At 36.8% G+C, this 19,721-nt stretch overlaps 1 protein-coding gene across 1 annotated transcript in view; it reads right to left on the bottom strand.

The window, feature by feature from the left end:
- Positions 1-2,567: 2,567 nt before the first annotated feature.
- Positions 2,568-19,721, bottom strand: part of hace1 (HECT domain and ankyrin repeat containing E3 ubiquitin protein ligase 1) — a 28,169-nt gene continuing 11,015 nt past the window's right edge. The window contains exons 10-24 of the mRNA XM_065246364.2: positions 19,587-19,693; positions 19,341-19,491; positions 18,014-18,312; positions 17,433-17,501; positions 16,743-16,830; positions 12,396-12,507; positions 12,212-12,309; positions 11,518-11,605; positions 11,143-11,292; positions 10,769-10,965; positions 10,009-10,140; positions 5,794-5,892; positions 5,442-5,512; positions 4,075-4,188; positions 2,568-3,859 (exon numbers count right to left, since the gene is read on the bottom strand). Coding sequence (XP_065102436.1) covers positions 3,757-3,859; positions 4,075-4,188; positions 5,442-5,512; positions 5,794-5,892; positions 10,009-10,140; positions 10,769-10,965; positions 11,143-11,292; positions 11,518-11,605; positions 12,212-12,309; positions 12,396-12,507; positions 16,743-16,830; positions 17,433-17,501; positions 18,014-18,312; positions 19,341-19,491; positions 19,587-19,693 — 1,878 coding nt within the window. The 3' untranslated portion in view covers positions 2,568-3,756. The remainder of the gene's footprint in view (positions 3,860-4,074; positions 4,189-5,441; positions 5,513-5,793; positions 5,893-10,008; positions 10,141-10,768; positions 10,966-11,142; positions 11,293-11,517; positions 11,606-12,211; positions 12,310-12,395; positions 12,508-16,742; positions 16,831-17,432; positions 17,502-18,013; positions 18,313-19,340; positions 19,492-19,586; positions 19,694-19,721) is intronic.

The raw sequence follows: 19,721 nt of genomic DNA on the forward strand, positions 1-19,721 counted from the left end.
CTAGCGTTCCCAATGCTTGGTAGCAAGGGTGACAACGCGGGCATGCTCATCGAATTTTGTGGGTGGAAAATCTGTTTCAACCTGCATTTTACTTTAAAATGCATGTCGTGCAATATCCACTTCTCGCTGCATGGTTGTAGTTTTTTTTTACTAAATACTACAATAAATACGTGAAGAAGAACCAACGGAAGGGTTTGATATTTTGAGCTTTCAGTCCTGAGGTGTTTTTATTTTACAGCAACTGTTTGAAAATGTGTGTCACTTTTAACTGGTTGGTGTGCTTCCATTAAACTCTGGGCACGAATGAAAGGTAGGTGTGCCAAAATATATATCCTTTATTCTGGTACTGACGAAATTACAATCCATGTATCTTTGTAAATGGGAATGTCTGCTCTGTCTAGTCATGTGATAAATTTTGAGCTTTGGGGTTTTTGAAAATGTTGTCATCATACCTTAACTAATACACAGTGGATGCATGTCCATCCACTTGCACGTCTGAGATTTTGGTTTCGGTTTTAAAACTGGAATTAGTTTTAAAACTGGAATTAGTTTAGAAAAAAAGTGCAGGACTTGCTTTATGTTAAAATAATTATTAAGAGACATAAAGTTTGGGATCTGATTAATGTTAAAAGAGTTATTAAGAGTGATAAGACTCGAAAACGATCTTCCTTGCGCTGACTGACACATCTGAAGCGCGTGCACATAGATGTGTGAGTGTCTCTGACCCCGATATATATATATATATATATATATATATATATATATATATATATATATATATATATATATAAAGAAAAAAGTTAAACATATTTTGATATTGTTTTTGACTTTGTGTGTGCTAAATCTATTAGTTTTACCAGTGATTTTAAGGTATGCATGTGGTAATTTTAATTCTAAACCTTAAAAAAATGTGGATTTGGATTTTTCTTAAAATTAACTTTTCTGACTCTTTTAAGTTTTTTTTATGTCAAAATTTAAATAACTAATTTAAAAAAATTAGTTCATGCCGACTCAATTTGCCAGCACGGGTCACAAATGATGCAAAAGAAATGGGGAAAGAAAAGGGTCTTCTGAAAGAAAAATTCATATACAAAACCATGGCTGATGGTTCTGTCGAAAATGTAAAACTTAAATGCTCTGTGCAAAGAAAGAGAAAAACCACAGGTTCTCACTTTTATCTTATTTTTCCATGAGTGTTATAGATAAACAAGTTAAAAACATATCTACTCTCTTTGAAACATGTCTATGTTCTTTTTGCTCTATGTTGAGTATGGTTTCACTAATAATAAACATACATTTGCATAAAGCATCTATATTTGTCCACACCCATGTCGATTAGAGTATTGAAAAGTGTTAAATTAAGGTAAATTTAGAACAAATAAAAATGTGTTAACAATTTAATCGCAAGTTAACTCATGACAATCATGCGATTAATCTAGATTAAATACTAATTAGTATTTATGTAATTAGTATCCCTAACTAATTTAAGGGGTCCGTGTTTAACTGATCAACCTACCTCGATTAGTTCTGATGGTAAATGCAATAAACTTTTACCATGAAATAAAAGGTATGCTGATTCAACAATTTTTCAATAACAAAGCATTAAAATAGGCACTTATTTAACTGTCCGCTGCTGTTTGACGTCATAACTCATGAAAAGAATATGTGCACTCTTGATGCTAATGGATCACTCCCTCCACATTTAATTCTGCATGAAGATAAAAATACAAATGTATTATAAGTTTGACAAAGAAAAAGCTGGATGCCTGAAAACGTTTCAGTTTAGAGCAAACCCCTCCTCCATCGATCCAATTTCATGGACTGGAACTTTAGTTGAACTGGAACAGATTGCAGTGGAATGAGATGCAAGAGTTAAAGTCATACAATAGGGTATGGACAAAGCAAAACTCTACAAAAGCACAATGACATAAGAAGTACCATCTATATTTGCACAGTTTCTCCATTAGGTTATACGACCACTCACAAAACTGTATATAAAACTCTATTTTCTGTGTTTTATTCTGGTTCCTCTGCTTCTCTCTCTTTCTCCCTCTAATACTCAGTTTTGTATTTGCTTGGCTGTCATGGTGACATATGTTTAGTTCGCATCTGTCCCAGCTTCGGGCGAGCCCCATGCTGACTCGCTCTAGCTCTGGATGCTGCGTTGCCATGGAGAGCAGCTTGCAATTACAATAGCATTGCCATTGCGAGCAGGTGATATCAAAACAGTGCTTTTCGCCAAATGCCGAAAGCCTTGTGCGCTCAATGGTAATTGCGGGAGGAAATCGATGCATGGCACATTGCAAAGTGCTTGGTGAAGTTTAAGCATCACCTCCTGTTAAAATGCTAAGCCCTAGAAGAATAAAATGAAAGCCAAGACTGTGTCTGTAAAAAACTAAGTGAGTGAAGAGGATAAATATCATTACATGAATCATTATTTAGAGTTGTTGCTTTTGTAAAATTTTAAATTACACCCTAAGCCTCTGACCCTTGCGCATTGTTGTGCAAGCAACCAAATCTGGCAGAATTGATTAAAAAGACACAAACAGATCATAAGACTGTCCAGCTTTCTGTATAGTAAAACGCATACTTTAATAATTGTGATGCATCCTGGAAAATACCCAAAGGATTGTGCAGTGTACACTCTTATTACAAATACAAAAACAAATCAGAATCCCTAGTCATGATCAGAATAAATAAATGTATATACATATAAATATACGTTTATAATTTTACAGAGTTCACTTTAAACTACACAAATGCTAAAGATGATATTCCACATTCCTAAATGACATGAATTCATTCCCTTTTTCAAATGATTGGCCGCCAGCATCCTTTAGTAACACCCTTTTTTAAAAGAGGAAACTATATGATTTATTTCTAAGATTATTTGGCACAACCAAAAAATTATTTGATCAATTTCAAGAATAACTTATCTGCACATAAACAAATAAAATATACAATTTAGCATTCACAGACAATGCAGACAGCCCCATACAGTACAGTATATAACTAAACACATTTACTGTGAGTACTTAAAAAAATATGGCACAACAATCATGGGAATAGTATAAAACCTTATAGACTACAAATAAAGTGTCACACAAGAGACCAATACAATGATGAAATACACAAGAAAACTGATATACACAAGATCACAACACCACAACAATTTTCAATAATTTGTTGCCTTTCGAATATCAGTTGTGATTTTAGGCTATAAATGTGTCAATGTCTTGCATGCATCCCACACACACACTCACACACACACACAAACAAACAAACAAGCAAACAAACAAACACATACACATGCAATTCAAGCATGATGTAAGCTGAACAGCATGAGATAACAAATAATGTAGCCTGGAGTACATCTATTAATATAAATTAAAACTGACTTTTGCAGTACAGCACACAAGCCGTTTGGTTTTAGTGATTGGGTTAAGGATGAATCGCAAAATCTATCTGGTTCATATTTCACTGCAATATCAAAGGAAAGTAAATTAAGAAGTTAATTTACCAATTATAATTACTGTAGTACATTGCAATATTATATGACATTCATGATAACCCACACACAATAGATCCAGCGTCTGATGATAATCGTTCACTGATGTGTCTTTGCCAAAGATTTGCTTGATCAAAATAAAAAAAACTTTAAAATAAAAAGACTTTAGTGTTGAAGAATCCCTGAACAGACTTGTATGTGCGTCACGTGTCCTTAGACCAGACACCAGGTAAACACGTACATCAACATCATGCCATGGTGTAGCCGTAACTCCCACAATGCAGTGCGACCAGCAGGCGATCACGCAGGACGTCCTTGCTGGGATATTCTGGAAGTTTCAGCATATTGATGCTGGGAGAACAGACAGACAGACAAACAAACAGATTAGTGATGCTTCCCTTCTCAGATAAACTATTATCCAGCACTATTTTTCGTCTCTCTATTTTTCTTCTTCACATTACAAAGCAGCTCTGTCTTTATAGCTCACAGGTGAGAAACATGAGCAGAGTCACATTGCCCTCTAGTGTTCGGATCTGAATAACACTTTAGATGGGTGCTGGTCTCACCATGTACTACAGGTAGGCAGTAGGTTGGACGTGTAGGGCACAGCAGCGATTGTGAACTTCTGCAAACCACTGCCACCCATAAGAAAAGCAAATCCTCCGTGAGGAACTCTTGAGCTGTCAGAATGAAGGAAAACATCAGGAAAGAAAAAGTGAAGACATAAATGCAGTAGGGGAGAACCGGGCCTAAAGTAACGTGGGAAGAAAGTAACAACATGATTTTCTCAGATCTCGGACTAAATTTACATTTCAAACTATGACAGCATCTTTAGCACACAACCCTTGACAGACCTGACAAATATTGCATTATTTTGTCATCGTTTCCCACATATAGGTCCAGAAAGCTGTTTTCGACCATGAAAAGTAAATTTCTAAAGCGTTCATTTTTTTCTAATAACACGTTGTGTTTCTGAAAATGATAAAATTAATGCAGTTTTAAACTTAGGTTCGGGAGGAGCCTAAACATTCAGGCCATTCAGTACATTGCTGTTCAAACGAGCTGAAAATCCTCCTTTTCGAAATTTACGTTTCAAACTGAAGTAAAGATAACAACCATGCATTAGGAAAATTAATAATTGCTTTATTTAGGCTATAGTATATTTTCTATAGATGTGTAAAACCATATTTTGGCGGATTGTTTTTTACTTTCATTGTTTTTACTAGTTTGCCTGCCCATTTAGTCTTAATAATTAATGGAACCTAAACGAACTTGGCTTGCTGTTCTCGAAGACAGCTCGAATCTTGGTCGTGCTCGAGATTTTTTTGGTCATGACTGCTTTGACGCGCTATATCTCCAAATTAAATAAAAACACTGAATTAGCCGAGGTTTCCAAGGCAGAATCACCTTTGTTATTTTTTTTTAGGTTTAGTTATCAAAATGTATTTTTGTGTGATGTTCTGTAGATCGTGGCTTTAAAATGTTATGAGGAATAAATAAACAAATGTTGCCTTATATATTTTACCTTAAAAAAAAAATATATATATAAATGCATCGTCAGTTTTGTCCTCGTTCATCACTTGAAAGACAGTTTTGGTCACTTTAACAGAAAGTTGTTTATGTGTGCTGCTTGTGAAATAAAATAAGTTACCAATTTGTACCTGGTCTGGCCCCCTCCCAACCCATGCACACAAACATAGATGATTCGACTATCGGTCGACTATGGAAAGATTCGACAATTCTGATTCGAATATGTAAATCCTTAGTCGAGGACACCCCTACTAATAACCGGACTATATGGGGTCTAGAGTTAACCAAGACAGTGAAATGATGGCTATTGCTTGCTGTGTTATACAGTAGGTCAAGTGGTTACTTTTACAATATTCAATTATATAAAATGCATGAATGCAGCATGATGAATTACAATACGTACCTTCCTGTAACAAACTGTAATAGAAGGACTCTTTCCTCTTGTGTAAGATTTTCAACCACTTCCCAAAACCACTGCAACACAAACACATGTGAGCCTCTAACAACAGCACAACTGAACTGAAGCAAAGCAAAAGTGTGCATAAAAACAACTGACCCAAACCATTTCAAAGGTATTCCTATAGTATACTATATATAATGAGCATTCTAATGGCTTTATATTCAGACACAGTGGCTTTCTGTGATTCTGTGTGAGTTTTTAGAATCACTTTTTCCATAAACATGAGAATACCATTATGAAATATTTTACCCCTACAGTGTGTAGTAGCATCATTAGTGTGTGCATGAGCTGGTACCTGTATGACTGGCTCCTGAATGTCATATCCGCTGGTGTACTCAGTGTTCCTCTTCCAGTCCATTACGTCAATTTCAGGCATACCTGACAACAGCAGCTCCTACCCAGACAAACATCACACATAACATTCCCATTACTGCAATACTTTCACTGCTCTGTACACTGGTACAGCACACTATCATGATCCAAACAGACCGAATTACAATTCTTTGTTCATCATTAACTCACACCCATGTTTGTCCCAACCTGTATGACACAAAAAAATGTTTTACCTGTAAGAATCAATGACTATGTTTACACCAATAATGCGATTATTTCCAATTATCAGAGTAAGGACTTAATGGCAGTAAGATGTTAACATGACTGGAGCTAAAACCTCTTCACTCATGTTTACATGCAGTTTTTATTTTTTTATTATTCGCTAATAATTGTGTTTATTATTCACACATAGCCCAATGCAGAGCATAAATGATGAACTCACATATACTGTCCACTGTTTTAATTCAGTAATATTATTCAGTGTGGTGATAAAGACAGAAATATTATGACAGTGCCTGTAATGGTTTTATACGCTGCTGTTGTTTTATTTGAGCTTTTCTGGATAAAGGCACACCGCTGACAGCGAGTTGTGTTGACAAGAGTTCAGGTAAAACTTCTACACATGCGTACTTCAGTTAGTGCGGTATAGATGCGATTAAGGTGTTTTCGATGAAAACCGGCGTACGCCACCTGTTTTAATACGATTATACTTGCTGCAATTTTGAACTTAATCGCATTATTTGTTATCTAAGTATTGTGTTTTCATCAGGTAAAGTTTAATTACCAAATTGCCAAAATTTCCTTTACTCACATTATGAGGGTGTATGTAAACGTGGTCAATGATCAGATTAAATCATTTCAGTCAAATAAACCATTATCTTCACAATAAATATGACGAGTTTATTAATCTCTTACAAAATTAACCAAGGTTTTACTAAAGTTAAAACCAAAAAACTATGGTTACTGTAGTAAAACCATGGTTAGCACATGGTTACTACACTTTTACCACAAATAAACCATGGCAAATTTTTGTAAGGGATCAAGTACTAAGACTACCCTGCTGAAAAAAAACCATTACAGAAAATTCTAATGGTTTCCATTAAAATACCAATAGGAACCATTAGCTTTTATTATTAAAACCACTACACTGTAGTGTGTTTTGGGCCATATTCCATTAGAACCGATACATATAACCAATAAAACCAATACATACCATTAAAGACCAACAAAGACCAATACACTGTAGTGTGTTTTAGGCCATATTCCATTAGAACAAAAAAATCCCAATAAAACCAATAGAATTTCTGTGATGGTGTCTATTGTTGTTTTTTAGCAGGGTACATTTGCAAAAGACACATTCTAGTGCAAACATGTGAAACATGCACAAACAGATATATAATACCCCCTCAACAATCCAGATCTATCACAAAGACTTAGCTATGTACCGCATCTGGTGCCACGCTAACCACATGCTAGGTGTAACAGAGCCAAACAGTTGAACGCTAATGACCAGATGGTGTTCTGACTCATAATGTGTGCCTGGACCAAAAAAACACATAGCTTATTTAACCAGTGACTATGTGAAACTGGGGCTGGCATACCCTTCGTTTATTTACACTAATGACCTGACACAGCTTTGTGTGCCCAAGTCAATTTGGCTGAGGTTTAACTAGTAGAAACATGCTGATGTGTGCCAATAGCAAAAGACAGGATGCCACATAACAGGCTGTCAGAAAGAAGAGGAAGAACAACCCTAACAACCACCTAAGCAGATGGTCTTAAAAACGTACTGCAGTAAAAGTTTGTTTTAGGAAAAAACACCTGATTATACGAGCATAAGCAATGCAGGTAAGACACCACTATAAAAAAATGCAGAACTAGAATAAATCATCCACTCATCTTTCCATTACGTTGTAGAATAAATACAGATACATTACAAGATCCGTTCACACACCATGAATGGAACTGGCTGTCAAGATCACGCACCTATTAGCTTGTGCCATATGAACATAAATGCGTAGCATGAATTTGAGTCGCTTTGGATAAAAGTGTCTGCCAAATGCATAAATGTTAATAACATCACAGGGGTTGCAAAATCCCCAGCTATCCGAAATTAATTTAACTAGCCCAAATAAAAGGCTATTTTTATTTATATAACTGGATAGGAGTCAAAACATAAAAAAATTATATATTTTCATTAATCATAAATTAAATAATCAATTACAATCATCAATGAAAATATGCATTTGTTGTAACACAGACAAGTCGCATTATATTATTACATTTAGAAATAATGTAAAGTACTGGTAAAGTAAACAAAACATTGCATAAAATTAATTAAACATTAAGGCGATTTTAGAGTTCCACTCATGTTACGACAAATCCTTTATATTTAAACTCATGATGTCCAAAACTGATATGTGGTGTGACACTGCGTTTTTCAGGTGCCTGCACGGTCACTTTATTTTTCCTTCTAACATTGGAAACTACTTAAAACTCTCTGTCAGATAAGAGTATGGCATTACTGGAAAGTATTTTTTAACTGAAGGGTTTACTTTTATTTGTGTACATACACAATAACAACAAAAATAAGAAAACAAACAGGATGACTTTTTTGTTAAGTTGTTTTCTATGAACGTTTCTGAAAATCAATGTATATACTTATATACATATTTTTTGTCGCTTGTTTTAGATTTGTTTTGTTAATCTGTTAATAATTATTTGATGCGTTATAATGTTTGTCATATTTGGTTGTTTGTGATGCTATTTGTGCAGAATATGTCAAATGAAACCACTGAAGAAGAATATTTTAGTATTTGTAATGGTCCACAAACACTTTCATGCTCTACAATTGAATTGAATTGAATTTCATTATTATTGTTGTGTTAACAGTTTAAAGGTGCAATTTGTAAGAAAGTAAATTATCCAAAAACCACTAGGCCAATGTTACACATTTTGTCCAGCTGATTGCTATCAATATCTATGTTTTCAGCTACATGTAAATCATGAGAAAACTGTTCATTGGTACTGTACAGTCTATCATAATTTTACATCATAACCTGACAATAAGAGTTGTACTGTAAATACATTATGTGAAAAATCATTGTAGATTGTAAGTTTGAACAGTTAATCATGTGCTGTGTTAGCACACCATCGAATTTGGACTAATACTGTAACATCTATGACTAACAATTTAGTTCTGAACAGTACATGAAACCTTACATAATGAAATAAAACGATGTCATCAAACGCAACATTTATAAGACTTGATTACCTTATCCGTCAACATGATTTCTCATTCGCGTCTGATTGATGGCCATCAGCGGTTGAGTTAAAGACAAAAAATCCCATAATTCCACACTGCTTCAGAGCGTCATTAATCTACAACAGCGTTATTGTTTTGATTGCTTTGGCCCCATCTAGTGGCAGGTTCTACGTATTCCGCCTTTAATGATTGGCCAACGGACGTCAGCAGTTTAGACAGGTCTTTTCAATGGGAACGCGATGCATCGATGCACATCCCTACTGTATATATATATATAAGCAATATCGCTCGAGTAGGAGTGTGATATAGCTCAATATCATCACGGCTGTGATAAGTAAAGATAGCGCCTGTTTAAACATTTGCTTAGTAAGATTCGGTATGAGAACCAGAGCATGAGCGGACATCAATGTTCACTCGCCCCGCTGACCACCAACCTATCTGGGCTACATCTCTGACAGGGATTCCCTGGCTCTGATGTTGGCCTTGTTTGTGTTTGATGGTCAAAAATGAGATCAAATCAGCAGTATTTGGTGTCATGATCAAACTATTACTTGTTTTCTTATTCATATTTAGTGTCTTTTTTGTTGTTATTGTTTTGGCGCGAGGTAAAAGTTAATAAAACTATACTTATATAATGTTACTATTGCTTTCCCATTTAATCTTAACGCTATACGAGCACTCGATTATTATTAGACTTTGGTCTTATCAGTACTATATAAATAGTTGAGCTGTCAACACAAATCATTATTTAAATGTTGCTGGAGTACAACAGCCACATCGTCTATGCTGCCGACGGGCCATAAGTAAGCACACAAGCGGAAGACAACAGACTGAATAAAAGACCAGATGAAAAATTCAACAGGAGAATCTAAAAAAGTCAGAAGCAGGAGCTTCTTGCTGAGATCTACTGACCAGCTCATATTCATCAAAGAGCTGGATGAGTGAGGCGAGGATAAAAGTGTGAAAGCCCTGCAGGAAAGCATTGATCTGCGGCTGAATGGCTCGGGTCATCCTCAGCTCGGTCACCAGCTGCACATACTCCTCCTGACAAACACACACACAAGAAACTTCACTAGTGTCAATGACTAACATCAATGCACAGTTACTGTGCTATTACTGTATTTATTACATGTATCTGTGTTACTATGGTGTTAGTTGAATACTGTGCTAAATGAACCCGATGTTATTGTCCAACATGGTTTTGTAACATATACATTTTTATTTTAAATCCCTTTAGGATGATACAAGATACTTTAGCTTCACATTAGAGTCCTGATCACCCTGACAGGATTTATTCTGCAGTCACAACATGCAGGTTGTACATTATCCCTTACATATGAGAGTCTACCAGACTAAGGGCCAAATTTACTAAACAGGGCAAATGGCAGTGAAAATTTCAGGAAGGCGCACATTAAATAACAGAGGCAGGCACAACGTCTCATTTTCATTATGACCAATGCACCATTAAAAAAGATTTCTGAGTTAAATAATGCCTTAAATACCAGTAAAATGACAAGCACAAATTTTGCATACCATAAGCTGTTCGTAAATTTGGCCCTTAGATTTATACAGTAGTACATATTTCTATCAGGAGCATGCCTACAAGCCTAATATTAATTTCCAAAATATGTACATTTTATGTTACAGAGAACTGAGACTTGTATATATTCACCTTGTTGTCTTGAGTGACCTGAATAGCGGTTCCTCCAGGTTTGAGAGGAACTTCTTCCATGTTACCGAAGACGTCTGTCTCTACAGAAAAGCTGAGCTCAAGTCCAAGGTCACTGATGTCATTGTCCAGAATCCACTGCAGGTTTTTAGCATACTCTGGATCAATGGATGAGACGTCCTTGTAACTAACTGGAATGCCTGTAAAAATGTAATGGCTTTAAAACATGATGCACAATCCAGACCCTTCTGTCAATGACCATGTTGGCATGCATGTCATTTTCCGATTAAAGATTCTGGTTAAGTCTTTATTTCGCAATTCCCTGCACAATCCAGAATTTGGAGGTTGGATTTCAGCTTGCGAGTGAAGTGTTTTACCCAGTATGTGCTTGTAAAAGGAACGTGTGAAGTAGATGTTCACAAGCTGGCGATGGTAGAGGGCAAGACCAAGGATTTGACCAGCAAATCGGAAATAGTTCAGATGATCTGGGTTGACTGAAGAATTACTGTTGGGTTGAAACGTGGTACCTGTAAAATACATGAATCAAACACACAAAAAAAAATGCATATGTAAACACACAAATACTCTAAATGTGTAAAAGAAGGAAACATTGTCTTTTTAATTGCAAAATGTCTACATACAGATGGATTTTTTCTATACTCTGAACCTGTGAGATGCATTACCTGCCTGCCCCTGTATGACAAACATTAGCCATTTTTACTAAACTGGATATAACAGAAGATATCATTTACCGTCTGCAGATTGTGTAAATAGTGCATAGTCTGGGTTGATGATCTCATTCGATAGAATGTCAAACCACTCTCTGACGACACCCTGGCCCTGGAAACAGGACAGAAATCAATGTTATTACCAACTATATTGCTATATCTGTATTAAATGTAGGTGCTTTATCAATAAATTTATTGCCATTTTATTTCTCTCCGCTGTGCAATACAAAGGTTTAATGACTCCACATTGTGCTTAACAACACTTCTGTGATCTGAATCTCTTGCCTGACCAGCGACCACCGGCAGAAACAGTTTAATTCACTTACCCGTTCACATACCCCGATAGTATTTATATATATATAAATATATATGTATCTCTCTCAAGGATTTTTCCCTCCTAGGAATTTTCCCCCTGGACTAGCCAGGAGGGTTTTTCTCCTAGGGGTTTTTTTCATCCCCTGGAGAGTCCGCCACCTTTGGCTTAACTTACTACTTTACTGTATACGTTACATTATTACTATGCTCGTTTTTCTATGCTTTTCATACATCTATTAATGTAAAGCTGCTTTGAAACAATTAACTATTGTGAAAAGCGCTATATAAATAAAAGTGAATTGAATTGACCCATAGTGAAACATCAGTTTGTATGTTTTTCCTGGCTGTTGTCTAGAAAATTTTTATTTGAGATTTTAATGAATGACAAATGTTCAATACCAACCATTCCCTCTTCACCATGGAACCGCACAGCAATTCCTTGCTTTAGTTTCTCATTGGACGACTTGGACACAACCTCACAGCTGCTGCGAAACAGTGAATCTAGAGGAGACAATAGATGAGTAAAATAGGAAACTATGGAAATGCGCAGAAACCTTTTGACTTTCATAATTAAAAAATTCCTCTACCTCTGTGAACCAAAAGAATGTCATTCTCATTAACCGGCCGGTGCACCATATCTGAGTCTGGCTGTCCGGCCAGAAGATGTTCATAAAACCACTCGCATCTGTCTTTGAATGGCTGAAAAGGGGCAAACAAAAACCGTTTTAGTGCTATAGTGACCAATGCGAAAAGAAGAAAAATTGTATATACAGTATAATCCTAATAAATAACAATAGTCTTACACACTCAATCTTCATTTAAGCTTGAACTATAATCAAACTAAATCTAATAATCAAAAACAATGTTCACACGCAGACAGAAGTAACTGCCATCCATTTACATAATATCTGCATGGCTTTGTTTCGTAATGTAGAAGCCTTAGAGCGTAATTGAATCTAAGCAGAACTCAAGAGAGCAAACAGAGAAATAAGTCACAGGATAAAATCACATTCAACAGCTTCATTTCTGTAATTAACAAAACGCTGAATTCTCCAATCACAACTGTTATTTGGGGGTAATGAGGCTCAAAGTGCTGGGGCTCAAACTGAGATGCTGAAAACTCATAAGATAAAATCACTTGGATCAGTTAAAGTCAAAATGAAAGCAAATTCACAACCAAATTGACTTCCAGGATATAAAGAGTGAAGAGTTGGTTGAATTCAAAACCATTAATACTTGATTGATTGTTTCTTAGCCAAATGTGGGTTTGCAATGAATTGTGTCCTAAACTAGGACATCTTCACAATCTGCAAGTATCCTAAAAAACAGTTCTTTCTTAAATCTAGTACCAGTTTATGTTATTGTTGTAATTTTTATTACATTTGCTCATATCAATTTTTTTGTCTTTTAAGACAACCTGCATTACCTACAGTAGTAGCCAAACACCTAAATAATAAGGTCTTTCTATAATATTAAATACTTAAATACGTATTTGACAGTTTACATTATTGTCCCTTTTGTGTAGGTTTTTAATGTAAATACATTTAAATATGTATTATACATTCATGTTGTGTATGAATATTGACTGCCATTTATTTTTTACTATTGAGTTTTAAAGTGATTTGAGTGATTTTATAAAGTTTTCAGTTTGTTTCTTATGTTTCTTCCAAAATTGATTAGAAACAGTGGCGGTTCTAGACAAATTTCACTAGGGGGGCCAAGGAGGGGCCAGTGTTTTACCAGAGGGGCACATAAAAAAATGGCAAGAAATTATATTTAAAGATTATAGGGTTGGTTACAAGAATTGGTTTAATACAGGACTAGGCCTTAGTTTAATTAGGAAATATAACTAGTTTTAACAAACATGCCTTACTAAATACATTACTTGTGTGCATTTTGAACCAAAACAAAGGCCACCGGTGTATTTTAAGATTTGGCATTGCAAGTTGTTTTCAGTTGGACAGCTCTTACATTTATTTTAGTCTAGGACTAGTCTAATCCCTTTCCGGGAAACTGCCCCGTAAACTTTATTTTACTTTACAATCATATAAATATTTATTTAATACAAGAGTGAGTGCAGGTGCAAAAGGGGAGCTTGCCTCTTTTCTAAAGACCCCCCCGAAAATCATGCGAGCCTACTCAATAAACTTTATGAAATGTAAACTTTTATAAAGACAAACGTTTGTTTTAGTTTACATTTAAAAACACATTGCTAGACAGTTAGGGACCACAATCTAATAGTAATCAGTATTTAAAATAATATTTATTTAAAAATATAAACATTTGTATATGTAACATTTAATTATATTCCTCCAATTTATGCACGTATATGTAAGAGCATAATAACAGCGCTTTTTATAATGTGTAAACTTTAAAAAGTTAGCGAGATGTTGGTTTTGCCGGTTGTTGATGAGTAACAGCTGTGAATGATCAAGTGAACAGTGTCCCAATGTCAAGTGAGCTAGAGTCCTTACCAGTGCCCAAACCTGCATACACATTCTCAACATCGGGAGATTGGTAACGAATTGAGACACTCGCGGAGCAGCACCTGCAGGCATCTACAGTGGTTGGGTGCGCCGCTCTAATTTGCCCGTGTAGAACGTTGCGTCGCATTAGTTCCGCTTTTGGCGCTCGCGTGTAAAATCTAAATGAATTTATAATTTTTTATTTGATCAGCACGGGGTGGCCACAGGGGTGGCCAGGGACATGTCTACAGAGGCACGGGCCACCCTTGGCCTCCGTGTAGAACCGCCACTGATTAGAAAATTAAAACAAATGAGACAATTGTTAAATTACATTAAACTGCAATCCATATCCTCTATCACCATCCCAGTTTGAAACACAACATTGCAGTTATTGAGAAATGTTCTGTATGTTGTGAACATGACAGAAGCACATCCTGAATGTCATTAATCTGAAAAATGTTGTCTAAACAAGTATGCTCTTTCCCCAGTTGACCCGAAGCTCCAATCAGTGAATGTGCTTGAGCACTAGGTCCCTGTGGGCACATAACTGTTCCCGAGAGTGAGCTAAAATCAGCCAGTGGTCGGGATAGTGAAGTATGCGAAGGCATCCGCAACCTTCATGAACACACGAGGAGACAGGGACAGACCAAAGGCAGGACCTTGTACTGAAATGCCCCTCCTTCAAAAGCAAACCGCAGGAAAGGTCTGTGTTAAGGAAGAATTGAGACATGAAAGTACGTGTCCTTTAGGTCTATGGCCACAAACCAATTCTGGTGCAGAATAAATGTGAGGATTTACTTCTGCGTAAGCATTCTAAATGACAGCTTGTGAAGTGCTTGATTGAGAACACGCATATCCAGGATCGTCTGTAAACCCTTGCCCTTTTTAGGCACTATGAAGCACAGGTTGAAAAAACGTTCTTCATATTGTTCCTAGGCACTCTATTCGTGCCCTTTGAAAGAAGGACATTGATCTCCGCCCAAGGAAGTGTGGCCATCTCCTCACTTATGGAGCAGAAAAGAATGCCCCTGAACCTGGGCAGGCGCCTGCCGAACTGGATGGGATAGCCAAGCCAATAATTCTGACGAGCCACCGTGATGGGTTGGGCAGTGCAAGCCACGCCCCTAAAAACCACAGCAGGGACTCGATTGGAATGATGGTAGAGTGGTGCAGGACAGAACATGTCCGTGTCCGTGCACGAAAAATTTACCCAGAAGGAAAAGGGGGGGAACTGCTCTCACTGTCAACTTGGTGCTGATTGTGGCGGAACAGCCTAGATATGCCCCCACCATTCAAGGTAGAGGAGGACAGTAACAGCAGCCTCATCTCCTCTGGGACCTTCACCAAAGGCAAAAGGCAGGCGGAGGCATGTTTAACATCCACGGCTGCTGCAGGACATGTCTAACTGCCTCCTACTGCAAAGAAAGACCAAAATGCCTTTACTGGACCACCATAATAGGCAGAAAAGCCAAAATGGCTTTGTCAGATCACCATAATGGCAGAAAACCAAAAAATAGCCTCACTGGGCCACCATAATGGGAAAAAAAAAACAGAAATGACCTTGCCAAACTACCACAATGGACAGAAATTGTCAAACACTGTGCATTCCTGCATCTGTGCTGGGCCGTGAGTGCACACCCTCGTCCAGGTCTTTAAACACAATGGCCTGAAGGACCTGGAAGAAGCCATAGCGTTAAAGGAGGAGACAGCCTGTCCAGCAGTAGGACTTTGCCTTAGCGAAGAACCCATACACACTGGATGAAAATCTGAGCTAATTACCCCAGGACACATCCCTCATTGAGGGTGGTGAGGATGTACGAGCTAACAAAGTGTATGCGAAAGCTGCACAGAGTTAATTAATTACTCAGTGTCACTCATTAAGAGACCCTGGTTTGTATAAAAGTCCACATCAGAGAACTAATCAGGGGTACGTTTCACGAATAACGACGTAACCCACTGCTGAACCACCATAGTACGATGCATAGTTGGAGAAACTAATTACTACTCTTTTATGAAAACATTAAGTTAACTTAATCACACATTCGTCGTTTGAACCATGTTGGTTCAACAATATTGGTTATCATGTCACGTAGGATGTGAAGTACTAATTAATCTGTTCAGATCGGTTTAATGCCAGATTATTGCAGTAAATAATGTACATTGCATCTAACGTTTTTGCTATTGTGTTTTATTTCTCTGTTGTTTTATATCAAGTTATTTCATTCATTCGCAAGTTTCCTTTACGTCACTCATCCCCTGGATTCCTCAGGGTCTTAAAGACTGTATCTGTACGCATATGCGCAGTTTTCAAAACCAGCGCTTTAATTTTGTTTACAGACTATTGCGAATGTTTGTTTGAACTATGGTTTCGGGAAACACAAAGTCGTTGAACGTTGTTAATAACGACAAAACGTGTGATGTTAGTTAGCCAACAATGCTTTTGGTAAAAGCACCCCAGATCACTCTTACCTGTCCTTTGATTATATGCATGAAGCGTGACATGAGTTCAGGGCACTCCAGCAGAAAGTGGAAGTGGTTGAAAATTATTTTGGGATTCCTATAAACAATGAATAAGTGATTTAGAGATGGTTGTGAGATTCAGGACATCCAATGAGACAATAAATAAGACAATAAAATTATTTTGGATTATTACTTTTGCTAATTCACACATTCTAAAATTTTGATACAAATATTTGCTTAACTCTTTCCCCGCCAACCAGCATTTTTATGATTTAGACAAAAGTTAAATGCCTTCCAGAAAATGTTCTTCTTTAAATATAAAAACAAGCAATATATCAAATGAAAGAACCTGTTTCAACCTATCTTTATTTGTTCTCTTTTTATCACCTCTCAAATATGGGAAAGTTTCTTCAAAATGAGATAACTGCATTTTTGTTAGAAATCAGACTCAGAATAATGACCGAAACATAAAGAGAGTATTTCTTGCATTTGGATCCATGGATGCTTTAGTGTTTTACAAGTTGGGTAAGAGCACCACCTATAGGATAATAGTGGAAATATGGATTGCCGGAAAAACTCTTCTTTGGCAGGGAAGCGTTTTCTCTTAATTGACGAGATAACTCATCAATGGTGGGGAAAGAGTTAATTGTACTATGAAATTAATGGAAAGCACCAAGAAGTGTCCAGCATATGCATTACCTTGTGACGAAACACTTTAGGACTTCATCATGTTTACAGACAAACTCAATGAATCGAGGGGAGGTCATGCTAATTAAAGAAAAAAAGAAAAGATGAGTATATAGACAACATAGACAAATTCTTTATAATAAAATTTAAATATATTATCATTGGAGAACATCACTGAAAGCTTTAGGATTTCAGGTAACAATATATTACCTTTTTTAAGAAAAGTCTAAAGTAGATGTGGTCATTTTGCATTTCGTCATTTTTTATTCTCTTTCTGATATTTTGAATTGAAAAGAGTGCTTTTGGTACTGCACCTTCGAGACATCTATACGCAATAATCTTTGTTCTTTTTGTCTGACCTCTACACACTGTTCTTCATCAGGGAGTTGCTGAATACTGAATAGATATGTTGCTATGTAAATGTGAGGAGTTATGAGCCAGTGTTAATGAGCCAACGGTTTTGACATCATAACCATGAAGATTTCTGATTGTGGCTTTATTGAGGCTTAGTTTTAATTTATATTCTTTATGGATTAGTAAGCAAAATTAAGGTGATTTGAGGTAACAGAAAGTGACAAAGAGGTCAGTCGTACCCATGCGGCATCTGAGAGGAACAGCACATGTAGAAGGCCTGAATCACAGCACTTAAACGATTGGCTATCATAGAGACGACATCCTGACCATCAACATAGCCCTCTGGCGTATTCATCACAGCTTTGGCATCCAGTAACAGTGGAGGGGTTTCGGTGGTTTCAACTTCCTGCTTTTTCAGGAAAAGTGAGGCGATGTCATTTCCTGAGGACGAGGTGCTGGCATCACTGCACTGCCTGTCCAGCTCAGTGGAGATGAGAACCAGCCACTCATCAAGCGAGTGCCATAACAGCTCCAGAGGCTAAACAACAAAACAGCATCATTTCAGAACCACTGTGACTGTGACTAAGCCCAGGTCATTCAACATAAGCAGAGACTACAAGAGACCACGCACTGGATAGCTGGTTAATCGGAGCACACTACGCTCTGATTGGCCAGCTATCCAGTGCGTGGTCTCTTTTCACCACTTGCCTTAACTGAAATGATAAATATATGTCATAAGACTGCAATTCATTAGATTGCAAACATTTAAGCATGTAACAAACAAAGTGATTGTGTGCGATACCATACTTACTTGTGTAACTACTCATGTAACAGTCTTTAAATAGGGAAAACATGGACATGTTTAGTGGCTTCTAAATTTATCCCTGTTTGGATCCTAAGGAATGAATGGACTATCTATGTATGTGAAGTTTTAGCTCGAAATACCATATAGATAATTTTTTATAACATTAAATTGCCACTTTGTAGGTGTGAGAAAAATTTGCCGTTTTTGGGCATGCCCTTTAAAATGCAAATGAGCTGATCTCTGCACTAAATGGCAGTGCAGTGGTTGAAAAATGCAGATTAAGGGAGAATTATCCATTTCTCAGATCTCAATGAGCTATTTTTTCACTGTTTTGCAGATAATGGTTTACCAAAACTAAGTTACTGGGTTGATCTTTTTCATGTTTTTCAGATTGATAGAACCACTGGGAACCCAATTTTAGCACTTAAACATGGAAAAAGTCAAATTTTCATGATATGTCCCCTTTAATTCATCTAAGTTGATGTAAGAACATGGTAAAATTTTTAAAAACAAGTTCTGTTTTCCTTAAATGAATTCAGTCATCAAAGCAGTATTTATGAATGGCCTGAGGCTGGGATAAAGCAGATTTGAAGTGGAAGTATTTGATGTTAATATCATTATCTCATTTTTGACAGAGTTGGCATTTAGCAGCTTTTGCATCTGAGCTTCTCATACGCTATAAACAGTGCAACACTTTAGGCATTTAAATACATTCATTTAAAGTAATTCTATGATCTGTTTGCATTATGCTGCTCTCTAACCTTGAACACCTGGTTACGGGGTGTCTTGTTGCCGTTGTAGCCCATATCAATTCCGTTGTTGGGGGAGGACGGTCCAAGGCAGAACACGTGACAGAATATTCGGATAATCCGAAGGAAACTCTTTGTCTGGACTTCAAAGTTGCTGGATAAACTGAATTGAATCAGAAAGAGAAAGGGACTTGTGAAAAAAAGGTTTTAAAGAAATGCCAGAATTTTTCAAGACCATGGGTTAGCTCAGACTGAGACCTGAGCAGTTTATGTCCATTTGTGGTGGCCACCTCAGCGAGGCTGGTCAGGATCCTGTGGTAGCTGGAGTCACTTTGCTGTGAAACATATTCTAGAACTTGCCTTAACTGAAATGATAAATATATGTCATAAGAC

Source organism: Paramisgurnus dabryanus, chromosome 13, assembly GCF_030506205.2.
Source record: "Paramisgurnus dabryanus chromosome 13, PD_genome_1.1, whole genome shotgun sequence".
In the NCBI taxonomy this organism is placed as follows: domain Eukaryota; kingdom Metazoa; phylum Chordata; class Actinopteri; order Cypriniformes; family Cobitidae; genus Paramisgurnus; species Paramisgurnus dabryanus.